At 44.5% G+C, this 19540-nt stretch overlaps 1 protein-coding gene across 2 annotated transcripts in view; it reads right to left on the minus strand.

Annotated features, from left to right (window-relative positions):
* Positions 1-95: 95 nt before the first annotated feature.
* The window catches only part of LOC126521534 (nicotinamide phosphoribosyltransferase-like), a 32240-nt gene continuing 12795 nt past the window's right edge, over positions 96-19540 (minus strand). Inside the window, exons 6-10 of one of the 2 annotated variants that reach the window (XM_055065862.2) lie at positions 19119-19249; positions 13799-14030; positions 4706-4966; positions 2814-2936; positions 96-1542 (exon numbers count right to left, since the gene is read on the minus strand). In XM_055065862.2, the coding sequence (XP_054921837.1) occupies positions 1438-1542; positions 2814-2936; positions 4706-4966; positions 13799-14030; positions 19119-19249 (852 nt within the window). In that variant the 3' untranslated portion in view covers positions 96-1437. Of the gene's footprint in view, positions 2937-4705; positions 4967-13798; positions 14031-19118; positions 19250-19540 lie in introns of both variants that reach the window. The other variant, XM_055065861.2, reaches the window with a different exon arrangement.

Raw genomic sequence — 19540 nt, forward strand, 5'->3', positions numbered from 1 at the left:
GTGCTGTTTTTTTTATGGTGGCCATCGTGCTTGTTTATAAACCAAAGTGCATGAAAGTGCACCACGTTCTGTGGTGCTGTAGGTTTAGTTATTTGACAAGGGAAACAGGTGCCCTATAGGTGTACTACAGGCAGTTGAAAAGGTTCTTGGAACGTTCGGGCTTAGTAAAAAAAAAAAAAGGTTAAATTTTCTAGCAAGCAGTGCATGCTGTGAAATTAAGAAGCCTGGTAGTCATACATGGGTAACCGATTAAGCTTCAGGTGGCAAAGCGTTCCTTGCAGTGTGTGTGTCTTTTATAACAGCCTGTGTACATAGCAACATCCAGCAGATATTTTGTTCTTTTTCACCTTCATCTATGTCATCTGACATCAAGGCAAATAAGCTTGTCCTAACAAAACCTAGGCAGAAAGTATGGTCTTAAAACTCATTTCTGCCTTGCTAATATATCACACAGGGACCTGAGGAAAGAATGGGTGAATGATTAAAGCCAATGGTTACAAAATCACACTTTGTCCAGATTGGTTATACATGAACAGTATATGTGATTGAAGCAATCTTGGCAAAATTTTAGGGCTTGTGGTTGTCTAATTTACTTTTTAACAAAATTTAAATAGCACCTAAGCAGACGATGCATAGACTTTGTGGTTAGCAGATATATTGCGCAAATTCCAACATATCACCTCCGATATTTTCGATGTGCCAAGGGCACTGCTCAATCTCGGATGTCATGTCAAGGAGCCATACTGATTCTCTGATTCTCAGTATTGTGGGCTGTGCGTCATTTCCATCCGCTGCGGTAGCTTAGTGGCTATGGTGTTGTGCTGTTGAGCTTGACATTGCAGTTCGATCCTGGCCACATTTTATGGTGAAATGGAAAAACACATGTGTACTTGTGTTTAGATGCATGGTAAAGAACTCCAGGTGGTCAAACTTAGTCCGTAGTCCCCCTTTTACCACGTGCCTCATTATCGTATGATGGTTTTTGCGTGCAATACCTGAGAATTTAATTTCCTAATTGCATCATTTCGAGAACAATAACGGCATTTTTTTTTGTCCCAGTTTCAGTATCAAAAATGTATATTTTTGCTAGCTTTCAATGTTGCATCCACACATATATGAAACAAAATTGTACATGGGCACTGCTTTATCTAAGCTATTTGAAACTCCTTTTTACGCAGCTGAAATTTCATTGCAGTTGTATTTAAATTAGAGGACAAAACTTGCTGAAAACGGAGACTTAAAGAAGAGGATCATCTAACGCCTCCCTATCTGGGGAGCAGGGCCAATGTGCCCAATTGGGCCACCATGTCCCTTCGTTGATCAACATTGGCTGTGCTTACAGGGCTGCTCGGGAAAATGTTGTAGTTATGTATATCTCAGTTTTAGTGTTGCTGGGCCCATACAAAGCACAAGCCATCAATATATGATCTTGTGGCACTATGTATTGAAGTGATCTAAAGGCTCTTGGGAACGTCTTCTGATGTCTTCGAATGTCTGCTCCACAAGGAGATGGCCATCTTTAAACACGTGCACTAGACAATCCTGAAAGGAAAGGTATAATTCAGGCTCATTTTAAATGGCAAGGGAACATGTTTAGGGTTGTATGTAAACTACAAATACCTTGCTGGGCAGGTTTTGACTAATGATAGAAACCTATAGAATACACTTTAGCACATAAATGTGGATGAAACATGGATGAAGGCAGTGACATTCAATGGTAACTTTGCTATTGTCCTTTTTTGTACCAATACATTATAAACACTTTGTTACGATTCTGCCATGTTCAAGTTGTTGATGCTGATGTAAACATTCAATCCATTTTAACTTCAACCAAAGCCTATTGTAGGCCCTAAGCATCAAAATTGCATTTATTCTTAAAGTAATGGTAATAATGCCGCATCATTTTTAAGGGAGCAGAAAAATACAGATCTGAATAACGCTGGAGATTCTGCATTAAATAGTGTTTTCAAATTTGTTTTATATTCATTTTCCGACAGACACCATAAACGGTAGCTTTGAAGTCGTATTTGTAAGCTGTTGCTGTGCCTTTGTCTTTTATTTTTCAAGTGAGTGATTTCACATTCATAGAAATCTCCAGGAGCAATATCTATGAAAGAAAGAGTAAATAGAAAAGCTTTACTGCAAGACAAAGTCCTTTTCCAGAGATCATTGTTACACCCGTGTCCTGTGCAGCTTAGCTCGCATATACGCTCATGATGGAAAGTGGAGGATTTCACAGTAAGCAATGGGAAGTAAATTGACAGGCATGAAGTTAAAAGGAAAGCAATATGAATTTGGTATCAGATGTGACTGAGTAATGCTAAAATAAAATGGAATTTGACAAGCTTTGTAACGTGCAACACTGATAAACAGTGGAAGAAAATAAACAAGTGTAGCAGATTCTCTCATCTTTTCTTTCACTGATTAGATTAGGAAACTGTATGTTTGCAGAAAAAAAAATATTATTTTTCCCCTAGTATAAAAGACAGTGACAGATTTTTGAAGTGTCGAGCAATACGAAACAAGAAAGAAAACTGCAGGTGTTCCATGTGATGCTCATTTGTCGTAATGCTATTAGAAAACTGCAAATTGGAAACAGGTAGATGCGAAAGTGATCATGTAAAAAAATTAAGTGAGTTTAGTTTTGGCTTTGTGCTTAAAATCACACTTCTTTACTCCCATGCTCTACTATTCAAATTTAGTTTTGTTTTAATTCTAAACGCACTGGAAACCACCTGCTTTCTGGCCGATCCCCCATAGTGCGTATGCGCCAGTGTTTGGAAGACAAAACAAGTTGTGCTGATATTTGTCACCTCTTCAGGGTCTCCCTGGCCATGTTCCACTGTGGTGTACCCGCTGACAGAGTGCTGTAAAGTCAGCCTGCCCTTCTTGGAGCTCAGTCTAGTGTCAGTCATTGGGTTCCTGTGTACTTCTTGCTGATGGAAGGAGAACAAATTTTTTTCAACCACTGTCTCACAAATCACCAAGCATAAGGTACAATTAAAATGTGCATTGACACTATTGGGAAGCAGAAAACTTTTTTATAGGATTCAAATTCAAGACGTTCATTTTGGTTTTGCATGTGCTGCATTATATACAGCTGGTAGCAAGAAAGGCACAAAAGTGTCACAGAAAGCACAATAGTGAAAGAAGCTGCAGTTTTAAACATTCAAAGGGCTAATTTTTGTGACTAATGGGCATAAGTTATGTTGGGGCCAGGTGTCTTTTGAAATACATTGAGAAGTGCCTTTAATCAAGGTTCTTGAAGTTAGCAGATTAATAAGGGGTAGTGTGATTGATACTGGCTGTGTTTTCACTTGTTGCTGCTCTCCCTGTATCATATCTAATAGTTGCCAATATGCCAGTTTTATCAAATTATTTTCTCTTCTATCACAGAAACATTGGCACCTCTGAGCATCTAACTTCCCCACAAACAGCACCTTATTCACCATTTGTTGTTGACATTTGTTTCAATGCAACTTTGCTATTCAGTGAATGCAATTCATTGTGTTCAGAGCACATATAGTAGGTGGCCTTCATACTTTGGAAACACTGGATGTGGTTTCTTGCTAACCCTGGGGACATAGACAGGAACATTGATGATTGTTCTCTATCTTTATTTCAATGCCACAACTAGGCCATTTGCTAGGGCTCCATCAGCTAGCCCATCAATGCATAACCAAGTTGTGGGGATGTTCCTATGTGCAACTATTCTCCCATCATACCTTTTTCACCAACACAGCCAGGCGTACTTAACCTGCTCTTGAACATTGACACAAAAAAAAAACACCCAGCCCCGATAATATTTCCAAGACGTTTCTAAAATGATTTGCTGCCCAGCTAGCTCCGTTCTTACACAGGATTTTTTCGGCGTCGCTTCAAGCAGCTGCATTACCTTCAGACTGGCTCGTCGCAAAAGTAATCCCGATTCACAAAGGTGGCAATAGGTCACACATAGACACATACTGACTGATGCTTTTAACAAGCTGCTGTTGCAAATGAATGGAGCACATTATCAACAAATTCATTATTAGTTACTTAGAAAACAATAACCTGATATACCCCAAACAGCATGGCTTAAATAATATAGAGGGCACGTAAATATAGATAAAACAAAGTACATTAGGCCACCCTTCCAACATTCAGAAAGAACAAACCACCGTAAGTGCATCAGACAGTTTTCTGCGCGTTGCAACACATTTATATACTCATTTCTTTCCATCTGCAATTGAAGCCTGGAACTGTCTGCCAGAACCAATTGCACATGTTGACTCCATCGAAGAATTTGCAGCCAAGATACATGCACTTTTTTATGATTAGGTCTGTTTCCGATTATTTAATGCTTCGCTACAACGTTGCGTTGTGCAACTGTGTTGTGGCCGTTTCCCACCACATCTGAATTGTTCGTAGCTCTTACCCTGTATTATCTGCCTTGTACTGTTTGCTTTGGCCTGTTGTTTTGTTTGCATGTTATATCTTTGAATTGTAATAATTAGTGTATTTCATTGCTTTCTTCTGTTTTGACTAACAATGTTTTGTTGTTTTGTGACCCACTCGTGTATGAGCCTGTAAAAAGGCTTACAGTATTGCTAAATAAAAAAAAAATCCATAGTGAATCCCACACTTACCACAGCATGAAGGCATGCAGTGGGGGCTGTCACATTCACATGTTCAATAAAGCAGATGCCAGATCATGCATGATCACCTCATGACCACCGACGACGACAGCGCTGCATTGAAAGGCAAAGCGCTGAGCTGGTCCTTGCGAGTCTCGCATGACTGTGCCATCACTGGCCAGAAGCACGTTTTGGGTGCTCCAGCGGTGTGCCTTGGCGTTGGCTAGGACAGCCTCGGCCATCTCCAGTGTCATGCCGTCGCTGTGCATCAAGCGCACATATGGTGGCAGCTCGCGGAAGCCCAATGAATTCACCGTCACCGAGTAGTGCCTACCAAGTATCTCCAAGACCTTCGAGAAAAGCACAGTGCAAGTGGAGCATCTGGTGTAGAACAGCTGGGGAACAATCTAGCTAAGAGAGCCACTGGCACAAATTAACAGCATCAAGTCTTTTCACTTAGTCACCAAATGCTTGCAAGAAAGAAGCACGTCCGTTGCGAGTGTCATTGTCATTGCGAGTGCCAAGTACGTAAACAGCACCAGACAATATGAACAAAATTGTATGGATGCATGAATCAACTGCTTGGACTGTTAATCATAGGAGTGCCCACTTTTGATACAGTGGTTAGATCTTAAAACATTCTTTTTTCTTCTTTTTTTACATTTCAGTTGTGCCATTGTTCAGGGTTTTAGTCGGTCCTTTAGAATTCACAGTGGCCTTAGACACAGATCCGTATGGTACATATGTGGTGACATAATACTTCAATTGCTTTGCATCAACAGCATTACTATTCCTATGATTTGTCTTCATCAGACTCCCTGTCCGTTCTCGTAGGTGTCAACTCTTATGTTTTTAAACCTAAGTGAAAAGCAATAGGCGAAAAGAATCCCACCCCAAACTTGAACTCGTGCAGTCGCTTAATGCTGGCAGTCCTTCCACAAATTTATACTCATTCATGCAAGACCATTACATTGCCACTTATAAATAAACAAAGCCCATAAAGTGTTCTTCAAATATATACCACAATATGACGTACCTGTAATATGTACTGCGTACATAAGAGCTACATACACGTGATCGGCAGTGGTTGAATAAGGGATAGCTACAGCGACATTCCTTGATCAAGCACTGTTGATCACGCCAAGCTCCCTCCTTCCTCTGAACTTCTTGTCTGGAAGCCACATATATGGTGTTTTATGACTTCATATGTTTATGTAAATAAAGGCTGATTTTATCTGAATGAATATGAAGGCACTGTCATTTTGTTCATATGTTTGTGTGCACATGCACCAGTGTGTGTCTATCAAACTGTGTTTTGCAAGTTCATCGCAGACCACTTGATAATAAGCAACGTAAGAAGGCCTCACTGAGGTTTTCTTTTTATTGATTTATTTCAAGTGTGAAGGAAATAAGTTGAATCACTGCTATATCCTGCTCATAGTTGTCTCCATAGCTAGGGTTTGATCAGAAACTTCTTCACAAGTGACAAAATGTCGCCATATTTGCATCATCTATCGCCACTAGTCGCCATCACTAAAGTTGGTGGTGGTGCCTGTGGTCACTACTGGCACACTGTGGTGACTCTGGTTGCCACACAGGCAACACCCTACAGGTCATACGCAGACTATACACCAAACCATGGTGATCTCTACTTCAGTACAGATCAGTGGTGGTACGTACCCTACACCGTACACTTAAAAATGTTTACACCCTTTGGATCATACCTTGTCCCACAACAATAATCGTCATCTGTCTTGATCGCATTTCCTTTCTTGAAAACTTGGCGCTCGCTACTTCCCTGTCGACAATGCTGTGTCGCGCTGATAGTGTGCAAGCCATTTGTTACTTGGAAGTACCGGGCTCGTAGCGTTAAAGAGCCTCTAATCAGAGACTGGCAGTACTCTTGAAAAATAAACTTCGTCCTGCATGTATATTCAGATATATTATGTGCATGCATGGTGTTTACAGTGGGACTTTAAAACAATGTTGAAGTGAGAAAATACGCATGAGGCAGCCGTGGATAGTGCTTCTAGTGCACGTGTCCTCCTATTGTCGGGATTTGCATGGATAAAGCGAAAGTATGAATTAAAAGCCATGCACGTCCACGCCAGGAATGATGTAGTAAGCTATTAGCCACAATAAAATTTTAAGTGAAGAGGTCGAGGCAAATCAAAAGAAACCTCAAATGATGTGGGTCAAAAAGCTCTAGTAATGACAGTTTAGGTGTCTATGTGGGGAGGAGGGAAGAGAAACTCCGGAAGTGGCTCGCCCCCCCCTCCCCCCCCGTAGTCGGCGCCTATGGTGGGCCTCCTAACCAAAACATGGCTTCAGGGCCCACAATGATCTCTTCGTGGTAAGCCAGCCACAGCTCAGTTGTTATTCCAAATGGTAACCTTTGAAAGCACCACAAATCAGTTTTATGTGTGTTTGGTGTGTGACAATGGTATAGCTTCTGCAGCCATGATTTAGGCAAAATAAGTCTTAGAACAAAGATATATTCAAGAGAGCATTGTGAATGCCCCTTTGCTGCCTTTTAACCTCACAATCCCGTCCAAGTCCTAGCCTGTTTTTTCTCTGCACTGTTTGTTTTATTTGAAAATAAAGTTTGCTACATTTAGTGATGCTCTCAAAAAGTGCTAATTGGTCCCTGTACCTATTTTATAAACATTTGAATTACCACTTTAATAATACATTTTTAAACATTTTGGTACCTTGACAATTAAGGTTTCTAAATTCTTTGTAGAGAAGTTGCATTTACTAAGGACCCGCTCTATTAGTCATATTCATAGGAACCATACTGAATCACAATTGTATTTATGAAATGACATTTTTTTACGGCTCCCTTAAGTATCTATGAGCAATTATGCAAGGTTGTGGCTGTGTAGAGACGGGAAACAGCCTTTCTGCAAGCTGTTTTATGTTGCTTAATATGCACTCTCCACACGCTTCCACTCAGTTCCGCTGCCTATATGCAACCGTTTAGAGGGCAGTTTACAAGAGGTAAGAGTGGTATTTATTGGTTGTATTTGGTCTTGGAAATGGTATATGTGGGTTTTGCATATGAATCCACTCATTTCAAACTTGTGCAAGTCTACAGGCACATAGGATGCACATGCAGTGGAACCTACTCATAGCCTGTGGAACAAGGGAAATAGAATCGTACAATAGTTGCAGTATGTCAGGCAGACATGCTTATTAAGTGCACTGCTATAACCGGCATGCATGGTATAGTATGCTAATACTGATCCAGTGGTATAACAAAAAAGTGGTCCTTTCTGACTCTGAAAATGTAAAACTATTTACAGGGATAATGGTTGAATGTTCAGAATGGCTAAAGAAAATGAGTGGACTGCAATTGCGCTTTACGTGTACTTAGTGTGTACTTAGGCTGAACTGCTAAACTTCCTGCGAAGCTGAAACAAGCCTGAACATTGAATGTCTACACCGCAGCTACAGCAGTGCTTCTCAAGGTGGCTACTAGCCGTAAGTGGAGGGAGCGTTAGCTGAACTACCAGCTGGCTTGTAGAGGTCTAGGTCTAGAGCACGGATTACAAAAGACGGCTACTAGCTGTGGCCTTATAGCTTGATCAAGCTGGAAGAAAGATGTCTGCTAGCTACCTGCGTGCTTCCTGGGCAGCGCTAATTCGGGTTTTGTGCGTTCTGTACTCGTATAACTATGTCGTGGAAATGAACCACAGCATTTGCCAGTTAGCGATCATCCTCGTGTATGTTTCTTTTTTTTTTGTCTTGCTGTCAAACGTTTTGCGCTTTCACACAAGAAAATCAAGGTCGGAGTTTCATTTTTTCTTATTTCGCGCTCAAACTCCAGTGACGGTACGTCAGTGTAAAGTCGTACATTAATTTTCTTTCTTTCTTTTTTTTTTTCATACGGGCCCCAATATTTGTGGCTTGTAGGAGTTTTTGAAACTTGATAAGTTCAGTTTTTGGCTGTATAGAATACAATGTACTCCAGTCTTTCTGTTTACAGATAACAAATTATCTTGGGCCGAGCAGGCTCCGTCAGAAAAAGAAGAAACATGTCGCCGTGAGATAGTGCCGGGTAAAGTCCCTTGATAATTTGAAATTACTGCCAATCTTTGAACTCTGCCGCCGCCGCGCGACCTCCCAACACCTTCTACACTAGAGGGTGTTAAACAGTCGCGTTTCTTCCTCGCCCCTTGCACACGCGAACCGGTTTTGCACCAGTTTTTCTGCACGACGATTGGTCTCCCTGCTGTTGCCCTTGGAAACGCGCGGCTCTTGCATTTCGCTTGTGTTTTTCTTTTCGTTAGCGCCATTTTACGGCGAAGCTGTATATGGCTAGCCGATTAGACCGTCCGCCTGTCGCCTGTACGCCGAAAACTCCTCCCGCGCAACCCCACGCGCATGCGCGAAAAAAAAAAGGCGAAGAGAGGCGCGCGATTCGCTACGCCAGTAGTGACGTCGTTGATCTCCGTCGCAGCCCAGTGCGAACGCAGCAGTTTCTCTCCGGCTCCGAAATGGTTAGACCACGCGTCATACGTACTCCCGAGGAGCAGGCAGCTTTCGATGAGCAACGCCGCGACCAGAATCTGGAACGAGCTCGCCTGCGCCGTGCCGATGCTGCAGCCCGTGCACAAGAACAGGCTCATGCAGCCGAGCGCAAGCAGCAACTGCGTACCCAGGACCCGCCAGCCTACCAAACCGTCGTTTAACGAACCGTCAGAATTAATCCAGTGATAAACACCGGGGCCGCACCTTTCAGCTTCGCTGGTTAGCCATCTGTACGGAGGGCTTGGGCGGTCATTTATTTTTTCTTCTTAGCTCGGCTGGCTCGGCCAGTGCCTCCTCATATACGAGGGACATTCCGAAAGTAAATTTCGTCATTTATTTTCACACGGAAACTTTATTGCCAAAACAAAATACACCACGGCATCATGCACTGTACACCTTGCACTATTCTTCCACATAGTCGCCACCGACATTGGGACATTTGTCGTAACGTGTTCTCAGTTTGAAGAAACCACTCTGGTAAATCTCGGTACCCTGCGATGCAAGGCTTGAGACATGACTTCTTCACCATACACGATCTGTAGGCGTTCATGGATGACGGACACGCGTGCTAGTTCCACGTACCCATTCATGCAGGATAACAGCACGCACTTCCACTGGCGACCACGTTGTCAACACACATCTGTCATCGTGATTTGTACTCGAATAACCTCGGGCACGCCGGTCTGCTGCTACTCTTTCTTCGGCGTTCTGCGCATGCGTCATTCCTGCTCCGCTGACGCTCATTCCATCGTTGAACCAGCAACGGGCGTGAATTCTTATGACGATTGTTTGTTTCACCTGGTGCACTATCTTCTTTTTCAAAAAATTACGAAACTTGCTATCGGAACGTCCCTCGTATATAAAGGAGGCACTGGCTCGGTGCCGCGAACGTTGCACGCTGTGCTTCCTGTGGTGCTGCTGTGCTAGCATTATGCCGTGCTGCAGAGCAAAAAACTGCAGCAAGAAGCCTAAAGATGGTTACGCAGTTTTTATTATACCACAGGGAAAGCGTGACGGCTTGCGCAAGAAGCAGTGGCTGGACAACATTGGCCGAAAAATGTTTGTTCCGACAAAGAGCACTGTTGTTTACGAGGTAAGACACCTTTCGTATTGCTCCTATCAAAGCTTCCCTAATGCTGCATTTTAAATAAATAAAAAAAAAAATTCCGACCTACGTATTAGCGTTCTTGCTGCGACAATTTGTACGTTGCATAAAAATGGGGTTGTCCTCAGTGCGCTAATACTCTGCTGGGACTTCATCACCTAGCAGGTTGTTAACTGTTATTCAGTCCTAAATTCAGCAGTATAGGTTCTTATTTCCCCTGTGAACAATTATGTGCGAAGATGCAGCCTCTGGATCGCACTTTTAGTGATTGTTAGGATCCGTTGCCTGTTTTACTTGAAATCTAGATTAGCTTTCTTTCTAGCTTACTTCGATGTGTGCGTCAGTCACTTACATACAATAAACGCAGGCCATAAAAAAATTTGACAGGTATACCCGTGATAGCGCGGGTTATGAGCGCCAGTTAGTCCGTATTGCGCTTTTTTTCAGTTCTTGGATTTGTATTAAATTAGGCGGCCATGCACGCATGAGTGGGTGAACGTTTATTATTTGGCTTTCTCACGGATACAGGCAATGTGTAGGGGTTGTTCACATGATTTGTTCACATGATTTGTTCGCATGGTTTGTTCATGGTTGTTTAAATGGCTGTCCAACCACAGCTCAGAAGCTACTTTCACATTGAGAAGACAAATACATGGACCGACGATACATTCGCGGCTAATTCCTTATTGATATAATGAGGCTTGTAGCGCACGAAAGGACGAGGATACAGACGTGGTAAACACAGGCGGTGTACACACAGCGCCTGTGTTTACCACGTTTTTCTGTGCCCCTGTCGTCTCGTGCGCTATAAGCCTCATCATGACATACCAACACGCCCAAAACGCTGCGTTACTGAACTTCATTACTGACCTTTTTCACGGAGCAGTTTGTTCTAGAGAAACGAGATGGCGCTTTCGGCGGCGCGCCGCACGTGGCCTCAGCGACAGCGCGCGAATACGAAACCATTACCGCTTCCGCCTTGCTTCTGCGCGATCAGCTGTCGGAAATGGAACTGAGTTTTCGCTAACGCACTGTGCTCCAGTCATGCCGGATTGAATCATGTGGATTGAAGACGTGTGCAGTAGTTGGCTGCAGAAAATAGCGACTGGTATATTACGGAATGTAATGAATCTGTGTAGCCAACTTCGCGGATCGTTGCTGCAACTGTCCGTTCGTGTTACTGGCACTTCGACATGTACGGCTTTCTTCGAGGATACAGAAATTTGCTCATCCGCCAGCGTTGTATCTCTAACCTTCAGAAAAAGTGCTTCAGCCCCGGAACTTCGGCAAGAGTGAGTACCGCTCGTTAAACAATGACAAAGAGAGTAGCGCCGCTTCCTCTCATAGTATGCGTTTCGCACACAGTATCAACACACCGTCTACCCCAACTGGCACGGAATCTTACGCCCACTCTATCGCCAACGTGTCAGTAAGTGAATGGCCGCACACTTGAATATATGCGCACCTTGTACGCACAATGAATGACTGACTACACCGATAGCGCACGAATGGTCGAAGTTGAATGTTTCGTGACGGTCCACAAGAGTAAACGAGCCACTAGCGATAATACATCTTTGCTATAAGGTATTGCCATGCACAAAACGGCTACGTTTCAATCTTTGCGCGCAGCAAGAACAAATATATCGGAACTGAGCACACCCGCGAGCGCTTAGGCAGAAATAATCAAGTAGTGACCATACCAAGGAAATTTACTGAGTCAGAAATGTGACAAGCCGCTGCTTCAAAATATTTGCCAAATAAAGAATGAAGAGCGAAGCAAACTAATCCTGATTTAATTCATGAGCGGAAAGTTTGGATAGCTTGGAATATATATTTAGCCTCGCTTTTAAAACAAGCACCATATACGCTGCTCGCGCCATTTGGATATAGCTTAATCAGCTTCTAAAGTGCTTTTCCTTGGCCTACAGCTTCACCCACAGAATTCGGGAAGATGTTTTACTTCTGTGGGCGAAGCTCGCGGATTTCATCAAAAATGAAGACGTTACATAAATAAAGGTGCTACAAATAAAATAAATTACCGTGAGAGAAAACTTCTTATGAAAAAAAAAAAAATAAAGAAACCAGAATGAAACGCGGGTGGCGACGCCGCCTTGGAGTTCCGGCCCTACAAAACTCCTTGATAATTCGAAAGTACCGACACTCTCCTCTCCGCGGTGCCTTCCTCCTCGATTCTCCTTGCGCGCGCCCTGCCCGTAGCATGCGTTTTATCCTTCGCTCCTGCGGACGGGCCGCAGCATGCGATGGAGGCGCGTGATTTTGAGCCAGTTGCGCGCTCCACTGGTGTGGAAAATTTCGAAAAATGGTGATAACAGCAACGAGATTGCTGAAGGTATAACGTTTATGAGGAGGTTGATTTCTTCTTAAAGCCGTATGAATGGGGCATACTGATGTAAAAGGAGCTTTGAGGCGAGCTCTATACTCCAGCCCACAGAAGGAAAATATATTCCCGAATTCTGTGGCGAGGTCGAATCCAATCATCCAATGTTATTGGCTCGGTCCATACGTGTTACATAAAAGTTTTTGCTATGCCTGGAAGAACGCCCGCTATGCGTACGAACCGCGTGACTAGTCGTGCGAAGCTTATCTGTATTTCGCAGGCTTTCTTTCAGGCTTAGACAAAAGTTTTATGTAGCACGTATTAAGCAAGAGAAAGCTGCGTCGAGAATTTCTCAGAATTTCTCTACAATTGTATCATTGATGCTTTTGATTTTAATATAATATTCGAGCTGTGCAATTATTAATAACAAAATATGTAGTTAGGCGAAATACAAAAAAATTGTCTCTAAGCGACGCAAACAACATTACCTTGGTTTTGACAAGCTACGTGGCACTAGCATATTTTAATATTTTTGGCGCAAGTTACGAGGCTGAAGGGCGGTCAGGGACAGGGGGCCAATAGAGCCCTAACCCAATCACCTGTCTGTAACCATTTAAAGGTTAATAAACGTTCTTCACCACCGCAGCCTGGTATTATATAATGCGAGCCGTAACATCCGCTCGATGCCCTGCTGGAGCAACGCTGGCTCAGGCAATGCGATCCCCGAAATTATCGTTGAATATAATATCTCCCAAAATATCGTTGAATGTGAAATCTACGAAAGTGATTGATTAAGTCCTACTATGGCTCATGCTTATGACCGATGCGATGGGTAACTCAGAACTGCCAAAAAAGATAATCTCGCACTCATTGTTCGTTCATTGTCGTTTGAGTTTTCTGTTTGGTCCTGTTCGGCATAATAGCTCGAACCGCTGCGGAAATCGTGTTGGAAGTATACTTATTTATTTATTTATTTATTACCTTACAGGCTTCCGGAGGAGTATTGCGTAAGGGGAGGATACATGGAAATAGCAAAAGCAAAAATATACTTTAGTACGATGTTCTTGAGGCTTAGTTGGTTCGTACTTGAAGGAAGGTTAAAACTGCGCGAAAAAAACGAGGACATGCGGAAGGAACACACAACACACCACGAGCGCAAAATATATAAAATATACATGCGCCTCAGCCGAGCGCGCTATTCCTTGCCTCGACGATGATCTCCGGCGGGTCGCCGGACTGCAGCCTGACGATGAGCATGCCGCCGTAGAGCTCTGCGCGGGCTTCGACCAGGTGGCGCAGGTCTTGACCCCAGACGTGTTCGCAGCAGTTCGCCGCGTGGTAGGCGTCGCTGGCTACTGAGGCCGGACCGCTGGGGAACGCGTGCATCGCCTGGCGGCACGCTGCCGACTCGCCCGCCGGGCCCCACGGCGTCATGGTGCTGCGTGGTCGAGCCGCGCCGCTTAGGTTCGGCGGAGACGGTTCTTTTGAGACAAACGTGGTCCCTATGCGGCGGAAGACACGAGGCAAGGCGAAGCGTCTTGCGTCGTGTTTTTTTCTTCTTTTGTGTGTGCTGTGTAGCAGCCTCGCGGTCTTACAAAACCGCCTAAGTTTCCGTGCTCTTAAGAGAAAAAGCAGTAAAGAAAGGAAAGAAAGGGAGAATTTGGTGCCGATAATGTTCTTAGTGGTATCGGATGACAGACAATACAAGAACTATACTCATTAGTAGCTTAATCAGCTTGGTGCACTATCGAATGTTTATCGAGCACGCTATAAATGTAGAGATAAAATATATACATATTAATACACCGCATACACGCTTTAAAGCTTGGTAGGCGTAGTGCGCAATCTGTGCAGAAAGTGCGATAGTTGTATCGTACCCTTCTTTGTATAACATTCCTCTGTTAATCCACTCCTGTGTGTGTGTGTGTGTGTGTGTGTGTGTGTGTGTGTGTGTGTGTGTGTGTGTGTGTGTGTGTGTGTGTGTGTGTGTGTGTGTGTGTGTGTGTGTGTGTGTGTGTGTGTGTGTGTGTGTGTGTGTGTGTGTGTGTGTGTGTGTGTGTGTGTGTGTGTGTGTGTGTGTGTGTGTGTGTGTGTGTGTGTGTGTGTGTGTGTGTGTGTGTGTGTGTGTGTGTGTGTGTGTGTGTGTGTGTGTGTGTGTGTGTGTGTGTGTGTGTGTGTGTGTGTGTGTGTGTGTGTGTGTGTGTGTGTGTGTGTGTGTGTGTGTGTGTGTGTGTGTGTGTGTGTGTGTGTGTGTGTGTGTGTGTGTGTGTGTGTGTGTGTGTGTGTGTGTGTGTGTGTGTGTGTGTGTGTGTGTGTGTGTGTGTGTGTGTGTGTGTGTGTGTGTGTGTGTGTGTGTGTGTGTGTGTGTGTGTGTGTGTGTGTGTGTGTGTGTGTGTGTGTGTGTGTGTGTGTGTGTGTGTGTGTGTGTGTGTGTGTGTGTGTGTGTGTGTGTGTGTGTGTGTGTGTGTGTGTGTGTGTGTGTGTGTGTGTGTGTGTGTGTGTGTGTGTGTGTGTGTGTGTGTGTGTGTGTGTGTGTGTGTAACCATACGAACACCGAAAGAGACGTTGACAAAGCGCTGTCTTCCGGATAATTTGTATCTTAATCATTCCCACATATGTACATACATATGTCGAATGCGTGCAGATTCAACTGCAACGAAAAAAGCGAACAAAAAAAAATCAATAATACAGAAAAACAATGCATGCACCACATGCACGGATATCGCACTCTCGTGATGTAGAAATAAAGGACAACCTCTTGTAAGGCGTATAGAGCCGCCGCAGTTCCATGAAACCATTATTCCGGGATTTTTCATACTGTGAGGAGCGCGGATCAAGCTGCTCGTGAAATTGTCGAGGCATTGGAGATATGGAGTGTGCTTGTGCGACTAGTGTGTATGCATGGTGTCGGTACACTTTACCTATTCTAGGAACTGGCATTTATTTCTACATATCGAGGGCGCAGTAGGTTGTGATGTGTTCCGTGTACCTTGTGCGCGTATTGGTGCATATATTGTTGCCCTGTTTTGTATCTATATTTTGTTAGTTCTTGGTTACGCTCGCTCCTGCATGCCTTAAACGTATATAGCTATGCGTGACTAAGATAAGGATCAGTTGGAAGTCAGCGCTGTGTTTATATGTCAGTATTTTTGTGGCCCTCAGTGCGCCGCTGCTTGCCTGCTATGAGTTCTCTATGCCGACTAAGTCAATACCATGTGCCGCCATCTGGCACGGATTACTTGAAGGTGTGGTCTTTACTTGCGGGACATCAATGCGTAATTACATAAGTAACAATTTTGTCAAATAATTTATCAGTTAGTTTAGGGAGCATGCAACGATTGCGGGATTGAGGCCGGTCAGTGTATACCACCAGTTCAGGGAGACTGAGCCAATGGGAACAAGGTCTGTTGAACTCAGTGCAAACGCTGCTTTTTCGGCCTGGTCTGAAATGCTTTATGTTTTCTGTTTCTTTGCTGGTCGTTCATGTAATGTTTACGCCGCATTACACGATATACCTTGCCTGCCTCCACTGCTAGCCCCAGAAAAGCGGTCACTAATTCTCTCACTCTGGGTTATATACATACTGTGTATATGAGGCATGCTTAGTACGCGGCGTACACACGCTATCGGGTGTTTAACTCAGCGTATACTGCTGCCGCTGTAAAAGTACGAAAACTTCGTACAGACTGTTGAAAGCATGTTAAAGGGTTTCAAGGGTATATTTATGTGCTGGGAATCATGAGGCGTGTGCTGCTTTGAACATATTCATAACAAAATTAACAAGGTGGCATTTCAAGCAGTATTGTCCTTTGTTTTGCCAATAAGCACTTGAGGAACATATCGCGCCGCTATTTAGGAATAAGCAGAAAGAGCTGCACTTTCATTGCAAGCACACATTCATTTAACGAACTATCAGTGAGTACCTTTATTATATGCTTATTTTTTCAGCCAACTGCTTACATATTATATATATATAACACCCTAATGTGCGCACTGAATGTACATAAAGAAAAAATATTGGTTCGCCATCCCACGCCTGCGAAAGTGGATGTCCAGCGGAGCAGTTGAAAACCACAACATAATGCAATGCTTTATTGCTTTGGAGTAATGGTAGTAATGGTAACTTTTGGTAACATTTGGCACGGGCCCCCTATCACCACCTTGCAACACTACCTTCAGACAGGCACCAAGCATCATTCTCAAAAACTATTGTCAAGTACAACGACAAACTTCCCTCGGGCTTCACCGCTGCATCTAAACCATCGATGCCCCCTTGGTGCCTTGTCAGCCCCACAGTCCATCTCAACGTGCCAGGAATCGGGAAAAAGTCTGAGCTGTCGTCGCCTGTGCTGAAACAACTGTCTCTGCTTCTTCTGCACGAGAGGTACGCAGACAGTGCACATATTTATACTGACGGTTCCACAAACATCCAGTGTTCGTCCGGTGCTGCAGTCGTCCCAGAAAGAGGTATTACCATCAGCTTTAGGACTGACCACCCAACGACATCTACATCTGCGGAACTAGCTGCTCTTCGAGCTGCACTTTGTTTTGTCAATCGGGAACCACCTCGACAATGGTCAATTTTCAGCGACTCAAAGGCAGCCCTACAATCTGTACTATCAGCTCTGCGTCGCGGGCCATCTGAACAGCTCGTATTCGATATTAGATGTCTACTTCATACATCACATGAGAAAGGACATCGCGTGACGTTTCAGTGGCTGCCAAGTCACTGCGGCGTCATCGGAAATGAAGACGCCGATAAAGCCGCTCGGACAGCTCTTGAAGACACACAGGAAGAGGCCATACCACTTTCACGTTCCGACGCAGCCAGCAGACTTCAAGTGCTTGCACAGGAGATCACGCTATCTCTATGGTGCACACCAAGCAGCCAGACCAACCGCAGCGATCATCAACACGACCTGCCCTCCTTGATGCATCTCTGTATGCCAACCGGACTCCGCCGAAGTGAGGCCACCCTGCTTTATCGCTTATGGCTAGGGGTGGCCTTCACGAAATCTTACTCGTTTCGCATTGGAATGGCCGACAACGCTCTCTGCAATGCCTGTCTTTGCGAGGAGACGCTGGAACACATTCTGTGCGACTGTCCTGAATATAATGTTCAGAGACAGTCCATGGCGTCCGTTCTAGCGCACCTTGACAGTAGACCATTGTCAGTTGCAACCATTTTCACATATCGCCGACTGAAGACATCGCAGCTGAAGGCGACGAAGGGACTACTTCGGTTTATGAAGGATACGGGCTTGGACAAGCGACTGTGACAGTGATGTCACGTACCACACAAGAGTGACAGACTGTAACCAACGATGTGTGTGCCGTGTTATGTGCCCTCTATCTCTTCTCCCCATCTTTCATCCCCCCCATCCCCCTCCCATGTGTAGGGTAGCAAACCGGTTAGGCAAAACTGGTTAACCTCCCTGCCTTCCTTCTCCACTTTTTCCTTCCTTTCGAGTAATGGTAGTAATGGTAACTTCGAGTAATGGTAGTAATGGTAACTTCGAGTAATGGTAGTAATGGTAACTTCGAGTAATGGTAGTAATGGTAACTTCGAGTAATGGTAGTAATGGTAACTTAGAGTAGTGGGAGTAATGGTAATTTTTACAGCACACCGCCGCCCATAGCGGTAATGCACAACACTGAAATCAGTTGCTAGGCTTGTTTCATGTGCGAAAGGCTAGTACGTCAGTCCCCACGTCGCAAGCTGCCGTCACCGCGGCAGCGTGCGCAACAGTAATCTTTACTGGGAAACGTATGCGGGGAGCGCTACGTGCTTAGCATTGTTATCACGAGCGTCTCATCATCAATTATGTGGATCGGATACTTGCTTTGTGCTTGTTCTTTATTGAAACGTATATTGTTCTGTAGGTTGTATGTGTGATTACAAAGAATGTATGCGCTGTTCGGTTCACTTTGCTGAGTGCTTGAAGCCTCTGCCTTAAGGGGGTATGAGCCACTGCTCCTCATCCTGCACTGCCGCCGGGATCAGCCCACATTTTTGCTGACGGGCGCGGTCACGAAATATGCCGACGACCTAGGGGCTAACAGCTTCGCTGTTAAAATGCGCACGTATTTGGCGCATGGACTATTGCTGCCTGTGCATCCTCGCGACCAAGGCACATTTAAGCCCCCGGAAAGACACTGCTCTCAGCAAGATACTTTAATTGGTTTGTATGTTGGGTTGCGCTTTGTTCAGCTTGTGTCGTTGTGACATGCACTGTGCGCCTTATTTCATTTTTCACCCCTTTCGGGAGTAGCGTGCTAAACGTACCGCCAGGCACGCCTAGCATGCTCTATGATTCATTAGAGGATTCCTATAGCATGCTCCAGGATTAGTATCCAATATTCATTAACGAAGCTCCCCCCTCCTTCCCACTTCCTTTCACTCTCTCTATTGCTTGAGGGCATCTCCTCCCTTAGCACCGACTGAAAAACACCGAGAAAACATTCTGCTATAGGCGTTGTTTCCGGAGATTGTGCGAGCTCTCAGTCTTTACGTGCAGTGCCTTACCTGTGCTCTGTGGAAGGGTAAGAGTACCCCGCCATGGGAAAGCCGTAGTACTGGTGGACGAGGCGAATCCCGGCTATGTTGTCGCTGCTCAGGAAGTTCACCAAGTGTGCCGCGCCTCCAATGGCAGCCGACTGCAGGGTTCAAGTGGGGGATGAACAAGGACGCTGAGAGACGCCTGAGTGTTTTAGCATGCATATTCATTGCGAAAATAGGTAAACTGCAAGTGTTCAAGCATCGCGACCCTATCCCAATTCTAGCTTTCTCGCCATATATGTATAATTGAAATTTTAGCATTTTACTAAACTGTGTGTGTGTGTGTATCTGTGTGTGTGTGTGTGCGTGTGTGTCAATTTGGCATATATCAAGCTGGCATAATGAGCACGTGAAGCCACTTTACTACGCTGAAAATGCACAGGCTTCCG

This window comes from Dermacentor andersoni, chromosome 6, assembly GCF_023375885.2.
Source record: "Dermacentor andersoni chromosome 6, qqDerAnde1_hic_scaffold, whole genome shotgun sequence".
Classification (NCBI taxonomy): domain Eukaryota; kingdom Metazoa; phylum Arthropoda; class Arachnida; order Ixodida; family Ixodidae; genus Dermacentor; species Dermacentor andersoni.